Source organism: Crinia signifera, chromosome 2 (assembly GCF_055691185.1).
Source record: "Crinia signifera chromosome 2, ASM5569118v1, whole genome shotgun sequence".
NCBI lineage: Eukaryota > Metazoa > Chordata > Amphibia > Anura > Myobatrachidae > Crinia > Crinia signifera.
The window spans coordinates 283,281,685-283,302,322 of NC_139218.1; the positions used below are offsets into that span (position 1 = coordinate 283,281,685).

A 20,638-nucleotide genomic window follows, 5' to 3' on the forward strand; every position below is an offset into this window, starting at 1 on the left:
AGCACCAGAACTAATCACATAACATATATTATTTTTACACTTTTAAAACATAACTTGGATCACTTTCTGGTGTAACAGTTTTGTTTTATTTCTCCAGTCGTCCTGGAGGTTCTACGATTTATCTTCTACTATTACTAATATTGATGTTTGGATGCAGTGTTTTTTACTCTATTGTTACTGCCCATCACTGTTCTGGCAAATTAAATGTGAAAACAAAAATGTTTTAGTGAAAGTCCTTAAGGGGCGCACACGGGGCGATTTTTGGCTATTTTCTGAGCGGTCTTTCTAGATCACTTAGAAATGAAGCCTAAATAGCTCTGCGTATACAGGCCATAGCGATGGGGGTGCGTCTCCATTGCCATCTCAGATCTTTAGCACATGCAAGCAAAGTCTACAGTCTGCATAGCAAGTGTGCATGCAAAACGCTAGTTAGCACAGATGTGTGTTTGGGCAATCTAGACACTGGGAAGATCAAGGGAAATCGCTTAGCCTAAATGGGCGTGTATGCCCCTATAGGGTAGTTTGCTTTTTACTATGTATAACAGATGATTTCTCACGAAAGTCTGCAGCTGCAAATACAATGTAACAACATTACATAGCACCTTTTTAATCTATTCTTTTTATTTCAGCTGCCTCTTTAGGCAGGTGATCTGACAAACTAGAGAGTTCACAATGTACTGGACTTACATGGGGAAACCAGAATCTAGCTGCCTTACATTGTGCTCTGTAGGAGAATCTTCCTGTGCCTCCCCTTGTGTTCTTGTGAGAGTCGTTACATTAACTGCAGCTTATCTGCATGAGTGAGAGTACAGGCCTTTTACTGTCCTTGTACCGCAAATGATGACCGACTATATGGGCAATGCTTACACATCCAGAGTTATGAGGTAACACTATTTGTGGGGCATAATAGCAGAAAACTGAATCCTGTCTCCCTATTAAATGTTGTCCCATATCATCATCTTCTTTCCTACCAGAGGTCGAAAAGTACAGAAGAAGGGTAAGATTAGCTATGCAGACTTCGTATGGTTTCTCTTATCTGAAGAGGACAAGACATCCTCAACAAGGTGAGTCCTAGTGGCCAATATGGCTTTCTGTTTGTTTTGTTATGTGCTGCAGGCGTTCGATGTGTAGGCGCGATGCTTTTTTTTCCCCCCTGTAGTAAAGGTTTTGTTTTTCACCTGTACTTTCAGTATAGCATATTGGTTTCGCTGCATGGACCTTGATGGAGATGGAGTGTTATCAATGTATGAGCTGGAGTATTTCTATGAGGAACAGTGCCAGAAGATGGAAAGCATGGCCATTGAGCCATTACCTTTTGAGGACTGTCTCTGTCAGATGTTAGATCTGGTGAAACCACAATGTGAAGGTATGTTTGCACAGTGCTGACCTGTATTTGCTCTTGTTTGTTTGTGTGGCATACATTTACATGTCACAATCACAGAAAAGATTCTGATGAGAGCGAGATCTCACAGGGATGTCGGTGATACCTAATATAAGCAATGTTTACAGTACCACAAAATGCACACCTCTTTGTATCCTGCAAGGCTTCTAAGAGACCTCATACTTACTGTAATCGGCCCCTGTCTGTAAACCATTTTATATGAACTAAAGTACTAAACATTTCTTAAACCTTATTTATTGTTTAATCTGGTTTAATGTTCTACTAGTGTTTTATTCTGGTTTTTTTTTTCCACAGGTAAAATTACTCTTCATGACCTGAAGAAATGCAAACAGGCAAATCTATTTTTTGACACGTTCTTAAATCTTGACAAGTACTTGGACCATGAACAGAAAGATCCATTCTCTATATTGCGTGTAGGTGACATCAATCTGGCTTGCATAACACTATGGGCAGTATTCAATGCTCAGGATTCACCTTTTTTTACAGAGAATCGGGCAGTTTTTCTTTTCTTGCGGTCAATGTTTTTCACTGAAAATCTGATTCACCCTATTCAATGTACACGGTTCGCCAAAAGCGAACAGTGAATGCCGGCCAGTTCTCCGTTTCATGCTCGCTGCAATTCGCTATTTTTTAATGGGATTTTCACTTACATTTGCCGTGAGCGTATTCAATGCTCGGATGGCTAATTGCTTTATGTGTGATTTTCGCCGTGTGTCACCGTTTAACAATCACCATCTTTTTAAGGTGAACTGGACTTGTGAGCTTTTAAAATAAAGGTTTTATTTTTTTATTTAGTGTAAAAAAATCAGTAATTTTTATTCTGTGAAGGGGCATGCTATTTTTAGTCATGTACTTGCTGCACATGAATATTTAATTTAAAAAAAGTTTTTTTTAACACATACACCAGCAGGGGGCAGGGAACTGCTCATTAATATTCACTGCACACTGGTGCAGCGGCTCCCTAACCGTGTCCCCTGCCAGCATTCCGGGGGGTCAGCTTCTGCAACCCACGCACACACATTCCGACGCAGGCATGGAGGCTTCCATCTCCCTGCCTGCCGCTGCCCCCTGACTCCCTGCGGCAGTTGACGCAGGGGTTAACAATCACTGTCCGGGACACTGAGCCCCTGTGGCGTTGAATAGGGTGACAGGGAGGGCTGGCAGCGAATGCTCCAGCCCTCCGGAACACTGCGAATGTGCAGCGAATCCTAAACAGGATTCACTGCACATGCTGAAAAAAGGCATTGAATACTGTCCTGTATGTTCTCAGTGATGCTACCTTCACTTACAACTGATTTTCTAATGTAGGTTAGTGAAAATGAAGGACAAGAACTTTCAGACTGGGAAAAATATGCTGCAGAAGAATATGCCATCTTAGTAGCTGAAGAAGCTGCAACAGAACAGTGGAATGATGGGTAGGAAAATCTGTTTGGCCAAAGCCGCCTCCATAATGTTCTAGTGTATTATTCTGGGGCTGATCTGGTTAGAACAGCAGTCTACTACTATACTGTATTTTCCACCGTTCCATCTAGTACCAAAACAACCTAGTGACCATACTTGACACATTGAAATATAACATTAACACAAACCTTATTCATTTGTGGGGCCAGTAAACACGACTCCATCTTACTTTTTGATTGGTGCATTGTTCTCTAGTAATGTAGCGTAACGTTGATGGAATAAGATTGTGTTCCACAACATTGTTCCTCAGTGGAACATTAGACTGCCATTCATTCAGTTATACAGTATTAAAGCTTTGCTTTTGTGCTCTTCTATATGGTGAAGTATTGCCTTTTAAATATGAGGTATTGGATACACATGCCACCAGGGACTAAATAGCAATGCTATGAAATAGTGTGCTATTTGTAATAATGACATTTTAGGTCTAGTTTATCATTTGGTTGTGTTTTCAGGTATGATGCAGAATTAAATGCCTTGGAGTCAGACATAGCCAATGAGAAATATGAAATGGATAAGAGACCCTACTTGGACATGGCATCTGAACAGTCACAAGTAAACCTTGAAGAGTATGACTATGAAGAAGACTTTGAATAAAAAGTCCTTGCAGAGTGGTGGAGGGACGTTCTGCAGCTGGTCTGCCGCGTGCCCTTTGTACATTTGCTGTGGATGGCACTTTATCCATGTAATACAGAATTACTGCAAGACTCAATGACTATCAAATCCAAGGTGTTTTTATTTATTGCTAAACAATATTTAATTAATTTAATTTGATCACTTTGCTTTGCTGTGCTAAATGCTTTGGTAGAAGAGTCCAGCGCTACAGTAATGTGAACTCGCCAATATTTTACAATTTATCAGTCATGTTTGTTCTTAATAATATCTGTGTTGTAAACAGACAAGTTCCGTGACTGGCAATGCCAGTGAAAAAGCCAGTTACAAAGAACATTTAAAAACTGAGAACATGTTAAAGAGAGCCCTAGTACTTCGAAAATGTTTTATAATCTTATCTCCTTTTGGGATCTTAATCTGCCTTAAAGTTTAATGCAATACAATATGTTGATCAGGGATATGGTATCTGGATACTGTTGCTTGGGATGTCAGAAGACAGACAGCGCCATCCTAATGGTCAGGATCCTGACACCTTTTGTTTTAAGTACGTAATGCTATACCTCCCCCTCTTTCACACACACATTTCATCCCAAGCCTCCCTACTTAGTGCCTAACCTAACACCCCACCCCCCCCCATATCATGCAGCCAAACCTCACCTGGCATATAATATATATGATAGGGATTCTGGTGCTGACCTTCTGGCCATGTTCGATATTACAGTATCGATATTCCGACTGATGGCATCCTGACAGCCGGTTTGCTAACCAGATCAGTCTATCCTAACTAGCTGAAACTTGTATGGAAGACCATGAAGTTCAATGCATGTGAGAACTTAGGTTTCACACCATTGTACTAAAGTACTAGCTATCCCGATCCCCTCTTATGCTCTTCTTTCACATGTGTGCTGGCATATGCTGACCCTGCTTCTGAGCACTGTGCTATGGGTGCATATGATGTACAACCCATTTTTCAGTGTACAGTAGTTCTTGTCACATTCCATTAATTACATGTCCCATTAATGACTAGCCTTACTCTACATGTATTCTCTTTAAAAAAAAAAAAAAAACTATTTGTTATGAGTGCCTTTTTAATGTACATATGTAAATTTGTGGAATGTTTTTTTTTTCCAAATAACTTATAATAATATAAAATTGCAGTGTAGAAACCTTTATAGAATTTATATATTGTATTTTGAAATAAACTATATTTTGCACACAAAGTTGTAAACCCTAAAAATGTTGTTTATAAGTGTGCTAGTCACGACAATAACGGATCATTTGCTGCGACTAGCTTGTCCACAAATGTGTACGGATACTACGCATTCACCCACGATCCTTACGGATTGCACGGTGCAAACTGGTCACAAGCAGGCATGAACAGTATGCCAAAACATTCGCACCCATGACCCATTCACTGCGAGGATGAACGCAGACATATCTGCTTGGCTATTGTTAACAGTGGGTTAAGTTCGAGGAGACTGCGATGAATCGATTCCCAAAAAAGTTCTTCAACAAACAACTTGAATATAAAAGATAATTTATTGGTATACTACGCTAAGGTTATTGGTTAATTCACTGGATGTCCAAAACAGCATACAAATCAGCAAACTCGGGAGCACCGCCCTCTGCGTCAAGAGGCTGAGTTACTTTCAGATCTTCCTGGCACTTCTGCAGTCAGTGTTTCTTCAAAGAATGAGGCTATCGAACACTGACAGAGATCAGTTTATATAGGTTGCAGAACTCCTAACTAAACCCTTTCATAATTTCAACATCCAAATATGTAATATTAAAATAAGACGGCATTGTTGCCTCAATTATGAGTATAAAATGGACAGTGTGCATAGATTAACTAGATTAGAGTATTGTCCAAGGATTAGGAAGAAAGGACTACAAACACTTCACTTAAATCCACTTGTCTAGTTTTGTCATATAGCCATGATCTTTGTCCTTTCTTGCTGAACACACTTCTCTGTGAAAAAACACCTTTAAAATCAGTTTGTAATTTAAATAAAATAAATATTTATATTCTATTCCATTCTTGTCCTATTAAATTCATAAACAAACACCAACCACACTTCTAACTATTATATCTATATACAATTTCTCAGAGAATCCGGACACTACCCAAACAGCAGTAGATCAGTGCTTTTTTATTCCATCAAAGTAGTTGATGGAATAAAAAAAGCATTGATCTACTGCTGTTTGGTGAGTGCCATGATTCTCTGAGAAATTGTGTATTTGGACCGTATATTCAAATGCGAGCCTGATGGGAGCACCACCCAAAGGATTATTAGTAACCGTGAGTGCATTGGACAAATGTTCACATATCTATCTCTATCTATCTATCTAGCTAGCTAGCTAGATAGATAGATATAGATATATATCTAGATATAGATATATATATCTATATATAGATAGAAGAAGAAATGCAGCGGCACTCATGGACTTGTGAAAAAGAGACAGATATTATAACCAAGCGCAGGGCGCTAATTGTAGTACTAGGCTGCCGCTTATAAGGGATACTCAACCCTTAAAGAGAACAATAGTCAAGGAAAACAATGTAAGCGGCGCTTTAGAAACTACAAGTCAAGTATCAAAATGTAATTTATTTTTACGTATAAAAAAACAATAAATACAATATACAGTACCACCGGCCGGCAGAAAATATAATTACCCCAACATATATAGACAGATATTATTAAAAAGACATTATTACTGCATAGTCGATTAGCTCTTCCACAATTAGAGTATTCCAACTAATTAACCCAGCTGGGCTATTTTGCCTTTTTTAAGGACTCTTTTGTAGCCTTAGATGGAATTTTGCAAAAAACACAGCAATGTCCTGTTTAATTCAGGGAGAATTAGTAATACTTTTTTCCAGCATCAAGCGAATATTGATAAGTAAGTTAGTCATTCGTTCTTAAGCAATTTAATAAGTCCTTTTAGACCCAGCAAAGACAAGCGTTGTTAGTGCTCATTCATTCAGCAGAGTTTAGTAAGAAATAGCTGTTATACTTATGCTTAGTTGAACCCAGGCAAGAAGGTTGAAATTATACTTCACTGGGGGCAAGATGCAGTTCACCTGGAGCGGGTCCCCGGCTGCTGGTATTTCCAATTCTCGCAGCCCTCTACGGGACTCCCAGCTCTGGTATTGGTGTCTCTCGTTCCAAATGGTGGGGGTAAGGTACACCTCACCTGGAGCGGGTCCCCGGCTGCTGGTCTTCCCGTATTGATGCAGCCTTTTCGAGGACTCTCAGCTCCGGCGTTTGTTTCCCCGGCTCGAGTGATAACAATATGCGGAAGTGACGGCGAAATACGTCAGCGGCTTCATCAGATAGATGTGAAAAAGAATTGCTTCTTTATTGTAGTATTTCTACGTTTCGGTTTGTCTCCAAACCTTCATCAGGAATACAGTTTAAAGGAACAGGTAGTACACATTTGCAACAGAAGGCACCTGGCCTAAAAACTACTTCAAAGCGTGAGTGCCAGACCACCAAGACTCTTATATCTATATATAGATATATATATCTATAGAGAGAGAGAGAGAGAGAGAGAGAGATATATTTGCCAAGTAAGGTTAAAACTATACTGAAACAGAATTGAATCGGATGTATGTAATGATTAATTACTGTCTCAAGGTGTGTGTGTGTTGAAGCTTGTTTAAAGCTGTATTTTGTGCAAAAACAACCTGAGATCAGACCCAAATCAGACTAATGAAACTATATTTTCAGCACTCCTAGTACAGTTATATTTTGCTAAACAGCAGCTTTTGTATGCAGACATATCTATGGTTTTGACCTCCAGAGTTTAAAATTGCATTCAAATTATTTTGAAATGGGAAGGTAAACGTATTACCTTTTAGTGACCTCTGTTTTTTGTAGGTTGAATAGATCCCTCCTATAATGAACAGTCTGGGATCATATGTGCTAATTGGGGCCCCCCAGAAGTTACTGGTGATCATTCCACTCTTTTTTTTTCTTGTGCTAGCTCCTTTTTCCCCCCCTGCAATCTGGCACTGTAGGAGACATTTTGCAGCTCCAATCTCAAGCCTGAGGCTTTCTTCATGGAATTTATTTCTATGCCTTTTTTTTTCTTCCCCATGGAGTTATTGGGGTGCAGCGTACACTCTTGGGCATTGTTCCTGCAGTTCGCAGTTGGTGGAACGGACCCTCACCCTCTTGACTTGTAGACTGTCTCGTCCATGGTACAGGTACACGTTAACTGACCCCAGGCCAAAAGAGTAGGATATGGTTTAGTAGTACTGTCTTCATATCATGTCACAAATTATGGATTATTTATACCCCTTTTACACCGCCGCAAAAACCAGGGTCAGCAGCGGTGTAAATGGCTCACCCCGTATCCCTTTACAAAGGACTTCTTCCCAGGGTAGAGCGCATTGTAAACAGGTACGCCGGGTCATCTGACCCGGCTCCCGATTACATTAATGGGGGAAGACCTGCATGTAGACCTTAAGTCATGATGCATATTGACCTAATGCTTGTCTACCATCATGCTGGTGACCCAATGACCGTATCCCGCATGCCCGGTTATCTAGTTTTGTCAACAAGATGCTGCAGACTTTCTGGCAGCTCTGAGCACTTCAACAAAAGACTATTCTATGACAGAAGTTCAGTTTCTACAATAGCATTTCAATCCCTACGCCATCATAATATAGTTTATGCTTTGTTATTGTGAAACAAAATGGATTCTGCATAAGAGAAACGCCTCGACTAGGGACTTACCAGCTCCCTTAGCGAGGGGCCTGTTCAACAAGTAATGTCTTCTGCACTATTAGAACATTAAGTAAACAAATATAATATAACCGATATATTGATCAGTTGCTGGATAAAAATGTAAGTCCACATATTTCTGTTTTATCAGCACAATTTGCTCAGCACTCAACGCTGCACCGGTTATGTGTGCTGAGCAATCTGTCACTGCATACAGTCAAAATCAAGTTAGATGATAACGCAGCACATTTGTGGCCAGGCGCCATACAAATAGAGCAATCTGTTTTTGCCAGTGATTGGAGTGTGCACTGGCGATAAATCGCTGGGTGCCAGCTCCTGTTTTCAGCCCCCTAATGGTCACTGGTCGGAAAAGCTTGCTCCTCCGACCAGCAACTTCCCCTGGCTCTTCTCTCGGCAGTGTCATATTCATCAGCGACCAGAGATGGACGGGACGCTGAGCAATATCTTGCTAGCGATCATATTGCTCAGTGTGTATGCACCTTAAGGCAGATACAATTCGGGCTATTTCACACTAGTCGGTGTTGACCAGTAGAGCAAACTCCCAGACAAATCTTTTGCTGCACCAGGACTGTACAGTGGATGAATCAAGGCGGCCGGGCCGTGTGTAAGGACCCATCTCCACTTCATATTGATTACAATCCTGTCATGGCAGAAGCCGTCTGGGAGTTTGCCATGTCGGTCAAAACTGGCTAGTGTGAAATAGCCCTCAGGAAATGTAGCAATAAAAAGGAAAACCACCAACTGACATTGCCTTTGTAGTGTACTTTAGTGTAGCTTGTGCACAGTTATTGAATAACCCACCTGTGACAATTACCCCCAGATCAATGATTAAGTGCAGTTGAATGGTGGCCTGTAATTTAATTTATTCTTAAAAACAAGCCATGTACAGAATAGCATTGACTATATTCCTGATTTCTATTTCAATAAAATAAGATTCTGGTAATAATAAATCCTGTTATGAATCAAATTATCCAACATTAGTTCTCTTCATTGAACACATAATGAAAACAAATCTGTTATTAAACTCTTGTATATACGTTGTGGCGTTAGTTTTGTTTAACGTTCTGTTGTTATCCTTTGTAAGAGAAACCGTGTAAATTGTATTAGACAACAGGTAAGTGATGTGCATAAACTTAAAATATTCCTTTGAAGGAGACCATTAAAACTGCCTGTAGGATCACATTTTGCCCACCTGTCACTGTGCTACATTAGATATACTCAGAATTTAAACTGGTTAAGCTTCTGCTAGCAGTGCTGTGATGTGTACACACTGCTCTTGGAGCACTAGCCATACATGCTTCACCACCTGCCAGTAAGCTTGAGGAAATCTGAGCTTTCTGGGGATTAGAAAATGCTTATGGTCTGGCTGTGCATTGCTAAAGCTGGGTACACACCTACAGATTTATCTGTCCGGTCCTTCTGGTGAGAACAAAAATGTCAATCAACCATTTACTCCCAAAACAGACCATAGACAAATTAATTCAGACAAATTTGCCAGCAGGGTAATGCCACAACAAGGGGGAGACTTCTTATACAAGTCTCCTGGCCAAAGCATTTACCCCCTGATAGTCACCCTGTCACCAGAATTTACCTGCCCAGGCTGAAGCCTGGGGTTGGGGCATCAGGCTGATAAATGGTGAAATAAAGAACAATCTTGTGTATTGTGAAACTAGAAGTCCCAGCAAGCCTGCATGGAATGCAGGAACTTAGAGAACCACAAGTGCCAGCATGAGGAGGCATTAAAAGGGCTGCTGGGACTTGTCCCACAACAATAGTGAAGAAATACACCCCCCCCCCCCCATGAGTAGAAAAACTTTATTCCATACCTACATTACCTATGGGTCTACAGTTGGTCTGTCCTCTTGTCCGTGTAGAATCCATTTTGGATTCCTGTGGGAATTAGGCCCGCCTACTAGCTAATTATGATCGGGTATTGGAATTTCTCCGATCATGATTGGATGGTGGACAGCCCTAAATCCCGTTCTGCGGGCTGAGCCACAGATGTAAACAGAACATTGCAGGGGATGCAGTTACAATCCCGGCGGTCGGGATCCCGGCGTTCAGAATCCCGACGCCGGAATCCCGACCGCCGAAATGCCGACACTTTCTCCCTCCATGGGTGTCCACGACACCCCTAAAGGGGGAATAAATTATTGTGCCGAGTGTAGCGAGGCACCGGGCCCGCTGCGTGGCGAGCGCAGCGGGCCCGCAAGGGGGGGCGATCCACGTCCCCCCACCTTGTCGGCATTTCGGCGTTCGGGATTCCGGCGTCAGGATTCTGAACGCCGGGATCCCGACCGCCGGGATTCAATACTGAATCCCATTGCAGGGTCTCTACAGCGTTCCTGTGTAGCCGAAGAAGCACAGAATACAGTGTGAGTATGATTTATTTCCACAGGAACTCCAAATGGATTCTACAGGCCAACGGTGGACCCATAGGTAATGTAGGTGTGAATCATTGTAGTATGTAACAAAGTTTTACTGCTCAAAGGGTTTTTTTTTTTCACTATTTGTAGTGACTACAAGTCCCAGCAGGCTCTTTAATGCAACAAAAACTCCACAGAATGATACTGAGCGCTGATTACCTATTCAGTGCTGCTGCTGTGCCAATAGGGGGATTACCATAAACCCCTAATTAAAGTCAAGAACCAGAAAAAAAGAGAAGGTACAGCGCTGTACTGAATATGAGAAATATTTAATAAAAATTATTCACCATAAAATACACTAATACAATTAATACTACATACAAGACACACAAACATTGAACATGCAGTCTCCTTTTGGAGTTAGAACTGGTTAGTAGTTGTTAGGTCAGCAATTGCATATATTCTTTGCTCTAACTATGAGCCAGTTAGTAGATATTAGGCATGAGAGAGTTCAAGTCCCCACAGAATGTGCACATTTAATGTGGTTATACTTAATTGTATTCCAGGGGTATTGTGGCTTGTAGTTTCAGCGATGACTTTCTCTGACCGCCCACACTGCGGTCATATCCGAGATAGTTTCAATCTGCTGGGTACAATAGCAGCCTGGTAGTCCCCTCAACGCGTTTCTCTGCCTAAAACGATCACTACTAACCAGTTCTAACTCCAAAAGGAGACTGCATGTTCAATGTTTGTGTGTCTTGTATGTAGTATTAATTGTATTAGTGTATTTTATGGTGAATAATTTTTATTAAATATTTCTCATATATTCAGTACAGCGCTGTACCTTCTCTTTTTTTCAGGCTCTTTAATGCCCCACATGCTGGGAATTGTGGTTCTCCAAATCCCTGCATGCGGTGCAAGCTTGCTGGGACTTTTAATTCTAAAAAAATACACAATATTATTTATTTTTCACCAGCTACCAGCCCAATGCCCACCGCCCAAGGGGCATTAGGGACAGCCCCGGGCTTCAACATGGGCAGGTAAATTCTTGGAGGGGGGGGACCCCTTCATTAGTGGGGTCCCTACTTCCCTAGGATCCCTGCCAAGGTTGACAGGGGGTAAATGCTTTGGGCTTGTATAAAAAGTCTCCCCCCGGCTGTAGTATTATCCTGCTGGCTGGTTGAGCCCAGTGCTGGTTCTTGGAATATGGGGTACACCTAATCATTTTGTCCCTCTGTATTTTGGGAACTAGGACAGGCCCTTGAGCCTGGTGCTGGGTTTAAAAAAATCAAGGGGTACCCTATTTCTTTTGCCCTGTGATTTTTTAAACCAATACTGGCTCTTTGAGCCTGGGGCTGGTTATGCTCAGGAGGGGAGACCCCATGCTGTGTTTTTTTTTTGCTTGAAAAAAATGCATATTACCATGTCTCCAAAATCGCACATGTCCTCAAATTCACACATATTCATGACTATTGGGATGCAAAGTCTTTTAGATTTCGGAAAATGGTGCAAAAATGCGATAAGGTGCCTTACTAAAAATCGCATCCCATTAAATGTCACCCATTGTGTCTCACTGCCCAAGTCCCTAATAGATTGTAAGCTTGTGATCGCAGCACTCTTGCCGCTCTACCATTACCCAGTATTTGTTTTAGTACTGTTTGTTTCCAATTAAAAGTGTAACAAAGTTTGCTACTGCTAAGACATCAAATACATATTTGTGTACAGAGTATGTAAGAATATAGCAAGAAAATTTTAAAAACTAAGTGCATGAAATCATTTAGCACTGTTATAATGTATGGCCAGATTTAAATTGCCAGAAACATCCTTTTTATTCTTTCTTTAATGAATAGATTGTATGTGACTCTAAAATTGTTAGTATCTTTTCAAGCAGCCTTCCATACAGCAGCTTTTTATTGCTTCATACAATACCTGCTAGTCTCCCAGGTACTTGTGTATTTGCAGAGTGCCCAATTTACATACGTACGGCACTGTAGGAAAATCGCATTGCATGCTATTTTGCTGTGCGATGTGATTTTCCTTAGTTAATTTATAGTGCACCCCTGCCCGCGGATCGCATCGCATGCCATTTGCGGTGCGATGCGATTTTTCATTGTATAAGCACCCATGCAGTGAGATGTGATGGTATTTCATTTTAAAAGCACCCATGCACACCCCAACTATCCACGTCACCCCGAAGCGTGGCAAGCTGATGCGGTTACGCGTCCTCCCGACCTTTTCTCCACATCGGCGTGGAGCTGATTATAAGTGTGGTGAGCCACCGAGCCCAAAGCGTGGCGAGCGGACGCGGAATATATGTAAAGTTATCCACGTCCGCTCGCCATGCTTCGGGCTCGGTGCGCTTGGCACACTTTATAAAATCGACTCTATGCTGGAGTGGATAGTGGTGGTATGAAAAGGTCGGGAGGATGCGTAACCGCATCTGTTCGCCATGCTTTGGGGTGATATGGATAGTGGGGGTGTGCCCATTGCATCACATAGACATGTACACTGGGGGGTGTTTTGCTAAATCGCATCGCCCGCAAAATAGCATGCTTGATTTCACTACGCAGAATAGCCCACTAAAAAAATAGCTTAGTGGGCTCCCTGCAAATACACAAGTACCGTTTCCCATCCTGTCATCTGACCACCTCTGGCTGGAAATATATCCCATTCCTGTTGGGTAAGTTTTGGAGGCTCGTTTCAGTCTGGTTTCTCTTGGATCCTGCTCTTTATGGTCCTGCATTGCACTGAATATCTTGGAATGAAATAAAAAGAACACTGATCCTGGACTTGTTCAAAGGTGGAAGAAATTATCTACTGGAGCAGTGGTTCCCAATCTTTTTTGAATCACGGCGCCCTAGAGCATCAAAATATTTTCAAGGCACCCCTAGGCCAAATGCTTCTTATCGAGAAATTCAGAAAAAAAAACATATTAAAGTAAGTGCATTGTGTTTATATGTCACAGTTATCTGGTGAGGGACAGGATTTGATTCTGTTTGTCCACATATATTATGATTGGCAGCCGCCAGCACTGGTTTTGCCTGGTACATTGGCCATAAATAATATGAATTGATCTTGGTCCACCAACCCAAGGCACCCCTGCAAGTGTCCTGAGGCACCCCAGGGAGCCTAGGCACACAGTTTGGGAACCACTGTACGGGAGAATAAGTGTTTTTTTTATTTATTTTTTGGTATTAAACAATTATTTATTTAGAATAGTTTGGTTACAGTACAAATGTATATCTGACCAAAACAATAAACCTGGAACATTGCCCATAACGGTACATCTGTGGTGGCATCGTCTTGGAAAATAAAAAGGACACTAGTCTGGCTAGGAGGTCGTGGTCTCCAATGTAATCTGTATTTACAGGAGTTCTATGTATGAGGTGAGAGGAAGGTCAGCCAATAATCTAGTCTCCAGTATCTTCAGTTCCTCTCAATCTATCAGTAGGAATCTCCTAGAAAAGACATAACAAAGTTACCAATAGTTTGTGGTTTTTTTTATTATTATTATTGCTTTAGGAAACACCTTGCCCTATGTATTGCTGTAATGGAATGCTTGCTCAAGGCATTCCGATGCCCAATATAAAAGATGTACACGTGGTTTATAGAAATGGCTTTAACAGAACAGAGCAGGGATGTCCTCTCAGAATAGCAAAACAGTACAAACGGAGCAGTGTTACATGTATTCATTTCTTACTGACATTTCCCTGGTGCCTAGTGTATTACTGACACGGAGATAGCTTAATGATAACATTTCAGAAACAATACACATAATGACAGGCATACAACAAATATGTGAAGGAAATGCTTGGCAATACCAATACATATAATAATTTTGCATTTATATTCTCCTTACTTGGTCAACATCCATTTCATCAACATCCACATCTTCATTACTTTCATCAGTATTCTGAGATTTCACTTTCTTTGACTGTGGAGGACTAGAAGAGGATAAAGTATTGTTAAGTATGAAACCACAAACCAATAAAAACTTTGAAATCCACAGACGTCTGTCCTGCTAAATGTAACATTTGTACAAGACGTTCCCTTGGATTATTTGTCCCATATTTGTCATTGACCTATTGGTGGATACCAACCAACACCCCCACATTTGCAGAATACGCAAAGGCAGCACAAACAGCCGTTGTTAAATGGAAACTTGGATGAATTACTGATGAGTTTAAATAGAGAGAATTTTAGTGCCTACATGTGTAACCGTTTCGGAGGTTGAAAAAAGACATTAGTCCATCAGGCTCAACCTAATAATGATCAACTGCAGTTTGAATTACCCAGATGAGGTTACCAGCTATTCATTATAATCCATAGCCCCTGATGACCCAAAGTCCAATCTGTGTCCACTATATTACCTTATATAGTTTAGTGTCATTTGCAAAAATGGATACTTTGCTCACTAAACCATCGCCTAGGTAATTAATAAATATGTATAATGCTAGGAAATACTTATCTATATATATGTCTAGTGTCCGTGAGTCTCAGCACCCTGACACACTGCTTGATTTGTTATATTGCGATGTATCTCACATGTGTTCTATTGAGCTCAAATTTGATGAAAGTCCTCTCAAGATGTCAAACTCCGAGGAATGCACCTCGAGCCATAATCTGGTGACAGCTGTGCAATGGAACATTGCTTCATTAAAAGGCTGCTCGTTTTAATGAATGTATGAAAATGATCTGCAAGTAACGTTACGTAGCAACTGCTGGCCAGTCATGTCAGGTGATCCTAATGTGTTCCGGTTGAGCACACTGGGGTAAATGTATGAAGCTTTGAGAAGTGGTATCTATCCCCATAAAGAACGTTTTGTGCAAGGTGATCTTGCACCAGCCAATCAGCTCCAATATGTAAATTGTCTGTTAGGAGCTGATTGGCTGGAGCATTATCACCTTGCACATAACGTTCTTGCTCTGTCCTCCATCCTGGTGACACAACTAACCATGGGATGTAGTAGGATCTGCTGGAGCAATGCACCTATGCTAACTTGTTTGAGAGGCAGGCTCCTCCCTTCTGCATCCCAGCATTCCCCAGTTCGTTTTAGGTGCTCACTGGAGTGGGTACTATGCTGACTGGCTGCGGGCTGCAGCCGTTTTTTATAGGAGTAGCTAGGTGTTTGTTATTTTATTAATATGCAGTAGTTCGTGCAGGTTTCCAGTGTGCAACTTCCACAGGAAGTTTATTCACACTTAGAGCGCAGCAGAGGCTGACAGAAGCGCGTCCTGTCATCTCTCTGTGTGCAGAGGGACGCTGTCTGCCCTCTCCGCACAGCATTTTAACCTCCTAAGGCAGGCATTCCCAAAAACTGTCCTCAAGGCACACCAACAGTGCAGGTTTTAGTGATATCCAGGCTTGACAAGGTGACTTAATTGGTACCTGAGTGATTCTGATTAAACCATCTGTGCTGAAGCCTGGATATAACTAAAACCTGCACTGTTGGTGTGCCTTGAGGAATGCCTGTCCTGAAGGTGTGCTGCGGAATACGTTTGTGAGGAAGGCGCTAAGATGGCATCAAAGGTGTCTGCCACATCTGTGACAGCTAGGAAAGCTCTTTGGCTAAAAGCTTCGGAAGCTGACAGTGAATCCAAAAAGTACCTAGAGGCATTGGCTTTCAAAGGAGAACTTTTTTTTGGGGGCAGAACTGAATTCCATTATTCGAGGGGGTGTGGCCAATAGAGGACAAGCAGGTAGAGGAAAGTTTTCTTCTGGCAAAGGATCCTGCTTCGGGGCCTTTACCAAGAAGCACCCTTCCAAAAGTGAGGATAAGTCCTCAGCACGACAGGGCGGAGACTCCCCGTTCTGGAATCTATTCAATTATTTTCTTAATCCCCAAACCGGACAGTTCCTTTAGACCCATTCACCTGAAGTCTTTAAACCTACATCTGTGGGTGGACCACTTCAGGATGGAATAACTGAGGTCAGTGCTTTTAAGCATAGAACCTGGAGAATTTTTAGCATCGGTGGACATCCAGGACGCTTATCTGCACGTGCCTATATGCAGAAAACATAGATCTTTACTGCATTTCGCAATAGGAGAAACTCATCTGCAGTTTCAGACTTTACCTTTCGGGCTAGCCACAGCCCCGAGAGTTTTCACAAGTGATGGCTGGTATGGCAGCGGCTCTCAGGTTAAAAGGGATTGTAATTATCCCATACTTGGATTACCTCTTGTACAAGGCCGAATCGGAAGAGAAGTTGCAGGAACATCTGACAATAGCAACGCAGTTCCTCTAAGATCATGTGTGGATGCTGAATCTCCCGAAATCTCATCTAATGCCTACTTCAGTTTTTGGGTGTGATCTTGGATACACATCTACATCGTGTGTTTCTCCAAGAGTCCAAGGCAATAGACATTCACCGCTTGGTGCTGTGGATTCCCCAGTCGCCGAATCCAACAATTTGGCAGAGCTTGAAGCTTTTGGGCAAGATGGTAGCAACTTCCGAGACTCTCCAGTATGCAAGGTTTCACTCAAGTCCCTTTCAGTGGAACATTCTGGCCTGTTGGTCAGGGAACCCGAAATCCATGAAGCAGGAAACGCTTCTACGGTCTCAGGAGACAAGTAACTCGTTAATCTGGTGGATGGATCTGGAGTCTCTGCAAATGGGGCATTCCCTTCGCTCGTGGAATTAGCTGGTCGTCATGACTGACGCCAGTCTCAGGGGCTGGGGGAAGTGGTGCTGCACCTCAGATTGCAAGGTCTGTGGTCCAAAGAGGAATCAAAACTGCCAATCAACATTCTGGAACTCCAGGCAGTTTGGAAGACGTTGCTACAGGCGGAGGATCTCCTGAAGGGGTCACCCATCTGCATTCAATCAGACAATGCCACAGCTGTGGCTTATTTAAACCATCAGGGCGGCACTCGCAGCAGAATGGCTATGCAGGAAGTCTCTCGGATATTTCAGTGGGCAGAAGTGAACATTGCAACTGTCAGGGGTATTCATTCGGGGGATCTGGAATGTGGGAGCGGACTGTGCTTAGAACAGTGCCTAAGTTTGTACCTAAGGTAGTGTCGAATTACCATTTAAACCAGGAGATTGTGCTCCCGGTGTTTTACCCTCCAGAGGAGGTGAGAAATAGGGACAAGCTGAAGAAATTGGATGTGGTTCGTGCTCTGCGCATCTATGTAAACAGAGTAAAGGCTTTTCGCAAAACTGATTTGCTTTTGGTACTATATGAAGTGCATAAGAGAGGGTGGCCTGCTTCTAAGCAGACCATTGCTAGATGGTTAAGGTCAGGGATTGCCTTTGCTTACACTAAGGTAGGCAGACAGATTCCCTCCAGGATTAATGTATATACCACCAGGTCAGTTGCTTCCTCTTGGGCTGTGCATCATGGGATACAGTGGAGCAGTTATGCAGGGCTGCCACGTGGTCCTCTGTTCACACCTTTACCAAAATTCTACAGGTTCCATGAGTTCGCGTCAGGACGCTTCATTTGGGCGAGCAGTGATGAGAACTGCAAGCCGGAGCGTACCCTCCCAAAGGACCGGCCCTTGAATGTCCCATGGTTAGCTGTGTCACCAGGATGGATGACAGAGAAAAAGGGGATTTTTTTAAGAACTTACCGTTCAAATCCCTTTCTCTGAGTCCATCCTGGTGACACTGCAATCCCTCCTTTACGCTCAGTAAGTTTATACCATTCATGTATTATCATGTTATTTGGTTATTTTTGGATTGTACATATTAATATGTTCAGGCGTGGAACTGAGTAATGTATCCTAGTGTGCTTTAGAAATTGAACTGAGGAATGCTGGGATGCAGAAGGGAGGAGCCTGCCTCTCAAACAAGTTAGCATAGGTGCCTTGCTCTTGCGGACCCTCCTACACCCATGGTTAGCTGTGTCACTAGGAAGCCAGAGAAAGGGATTTGAACGGTAAGTTCTTACAAAAATCCCCTTTTATGGGAATAGATACTACTTCTCCAACCTTTATACATTTACCCCTCAATAACAGCTACCCTAGACTTTCCTTTATGGGCTTGTCGGGTAAACTGGCTCATGGTGGTTTCTCCACATGCGTAATCATACATCTCCTTAAAATAGTTAAAATCTTAACTCATCCAGTGGTTGGATTCACAATTACAATGCACACCAAAAGAAGCTTTCCACAGTGTTTCATGGACTGCAGGGGAATTACACACTCAATGTCCTTCCTAATGCAGTGGTCACATTACTCCCTAGAAAAGCTTGCACATGAAAATCCATTTTTTTTGTTGACTTTGGAGACTGAGTGACCCATCTCACTTAAATCGTGATCCGCTGCAATCATTCACTGCAATTGATATGACCACGGTGTGCAGAGATATCTACCATCAGTTGCAGAAGATATCATTTAATGTCTGCCAATAAGAGTACTGTAGGGGCATTGCATGGAAATCTCTCCAGTAATATACTGAAGCTCATGATCATGGTAGAGTCAGACTTGTTTATATTTTACACCAATTATTCTGTTTGGCAGCAGAAAACATTCATTATGGAACCAGCTGCCCCACTCTCACAGCAACAGTGCTTTCAGCTGGTGGCCTCATGGACATACAGCGACTGGTTCTGGTGGGTAATCAGATATGTGGATGTTCCAGTTCACCATTTGTATCCCTACAAGAAGCATCTAAAAAGAAAATTATATCCATCCACTCATGACAAGCATACGTGTGCTCTCCACTACTGCTGGAAATGTAATCCAACCCACACAAACTTTATAAATGGGATGAGTTTAATGATGGCTGCATAACGTTTTAGGGAGTTGTAGCGCTAAAGGAAAGCCAATGACTTGTCTTCATCCCTGTCTCAGCTAAATTAAATGTTATAATGTTTATTTTGTGTCATATTATGCATTCGAGAACTACATGCACAACTGGGGACTAATGTATCTGTTTCTCTCTGTTACACCAATCCTCAGCTGTTTCTACTCCTTACTTTCCCCATGTCGGTGTAACAGCTGTTTCTTCATGTAGCGACTGTTCCACAGCTGTCTAATCTATCAGTCACCTGCCTTCCCTCTGTATTCCAGTTGTCTCTGCTGGTTTTTTCTAGGTGGTTAAACAGTCTGTAGAACTGATACTGACAGGATGAGTTGAATATGTCTGCATGCAAAATTATTATATTGAAGACTGCAGACACTTATGAGTTTGATCATTTTAAGTGCCTACTGGTTCATAATAAAAATCCTGCTGGGAACAATATTGGTGTCATTTGTAAAAGACAATTGGTTGACTTTTTGGGAGGGTTGAATCATTTTGCAAGAAACTATATGCAGGTTGAGTTTCCTTTATCCAAAATGCTCGGGACCAGAAACATTTTGGATAAAAAGATTGGAATATTTTTATATTTCAGTGAGGTAACTTGAGGACGAGACCATGTCTAAACACAAAATGCATTTATGTTGCATAAAACATATGAAATACAGACAACTATTTTATACTGTATGTGAATGAAACGTTTGTGTACTACATCAGGCACTGAATTTGAATGCTAAGCAATCAGTTCTTGCACATATTTAGTGGCAGTTACAGTACATATCCTGTCCACAGTAGCGCCAGTCACATATCATGTCCCCAGTAGTGCCAGTCACATATCAAGTCCCCAGTAGTGCCAGTCACATATCATGTCCCCAGTAGTGCCAGTCACATATCCTGTCCCCAGTAGTGCCAGTCACATATCCTGTCCCCAGTAGTGCCAGTCACATATCCTGTCCCCAGTAGTGCCAGTCACATATCATGTCCCCAGTAGTGCCAGTCACATATCCTGTCCCCAGTAGTGCTTTTAGCATACACTTTTTTTTTTTTTAAAAGGTGCATTCCGGAAACTGTTTTTCGGAATAATTTCGATAGCAGATATCTGGATAAGGAATAGTCAAACTGTATATCCAAGTTTCTCTGCTTAGTCCCAATGATAGAGAGGAGATCCCGATACATGGGATAATGTGTGCTGCTTGCTCACTCTGCAGGGATATCTGGCAAGGAGTAGTACAATAATATAGGTTATAGTTGAATGAGCGCTTTAGGAATCTAGTGGAACAGTATATGCAGTGTACACACA

General features: G+C 42.0%; 2 protein-coding genes across 6 annotated transcripts in view; one reads left to right on the forward strand and one right to left on the reverse strand.

Moving 5' to 3' along the window:
* Window positions 1-4,692, forward strand: part of LOC146057469 (serine/threonine-protein phosphatase 2A regulatory subunit B'' subunit beta-like) — a 76,088-nt gene extending 71,396 nt beyond the window's left edge. For both annotated transcript variants that reach the window (XM_083168733.1, XM_083168734.1), the window contains 5 exons: window positions 975-1,064; window positions 1,191-1,366; window positions 1,697-1,815; window positions 2,711-2,817; window positions 3,316-4,692. In XM_083168733.1, the coding sequence (XP_083024859.1) occupies window positions 975-1,064; window positions 1,191-1,366; window positions 1,697-1,815; window positions 2,711-2,817; window positions 3,316-3,457 (634 nt within the window). In that variant the 3' untranslated portion in view covers window positions 3,458-4,692. The remainder of the gene's footprint in view (window positions 1-974; window positions 1,065-1,190; window positions 1,367-1,696; window positions 1,816-2,710; window positions 2,818-3,315) is intronic.
* Window positions 4,693-13,062: 8,370 nt separating this feature from the next.
* The window catches only part of LOC146057470 (cohesin subunit SA-2-like), a 126,004-nt gene continuing 118,428 nt past the window's right edge, over window positions 13,063-20,638 (reverse strand). For 3 of the 4 annotated variants that reach the window (XM_083168736.1, XM_083168735.1, XM_083168737.1), the window contains exons 32-33: window positions 14,449-14,533; window positions 13,064-14,047 (exon numbers count right to left, since the gene is read on the reverse strand). In XM_083168736.1, coding sequence (XP_083024862.1) covers window positions 14,000-14,047; window positions 14,449-14,533 — 133 coding nt within the window. In that variant the 3' untranslated portion in view covers window positions 13,064-13,999. Of the gene's footprint in view, window positions 14,048-14,448; window positions 14,534-20,638 lie in introns of all 4 variants that reach the window. The other variant, XM_083168738.1, reaches the window with a different exon arrangement.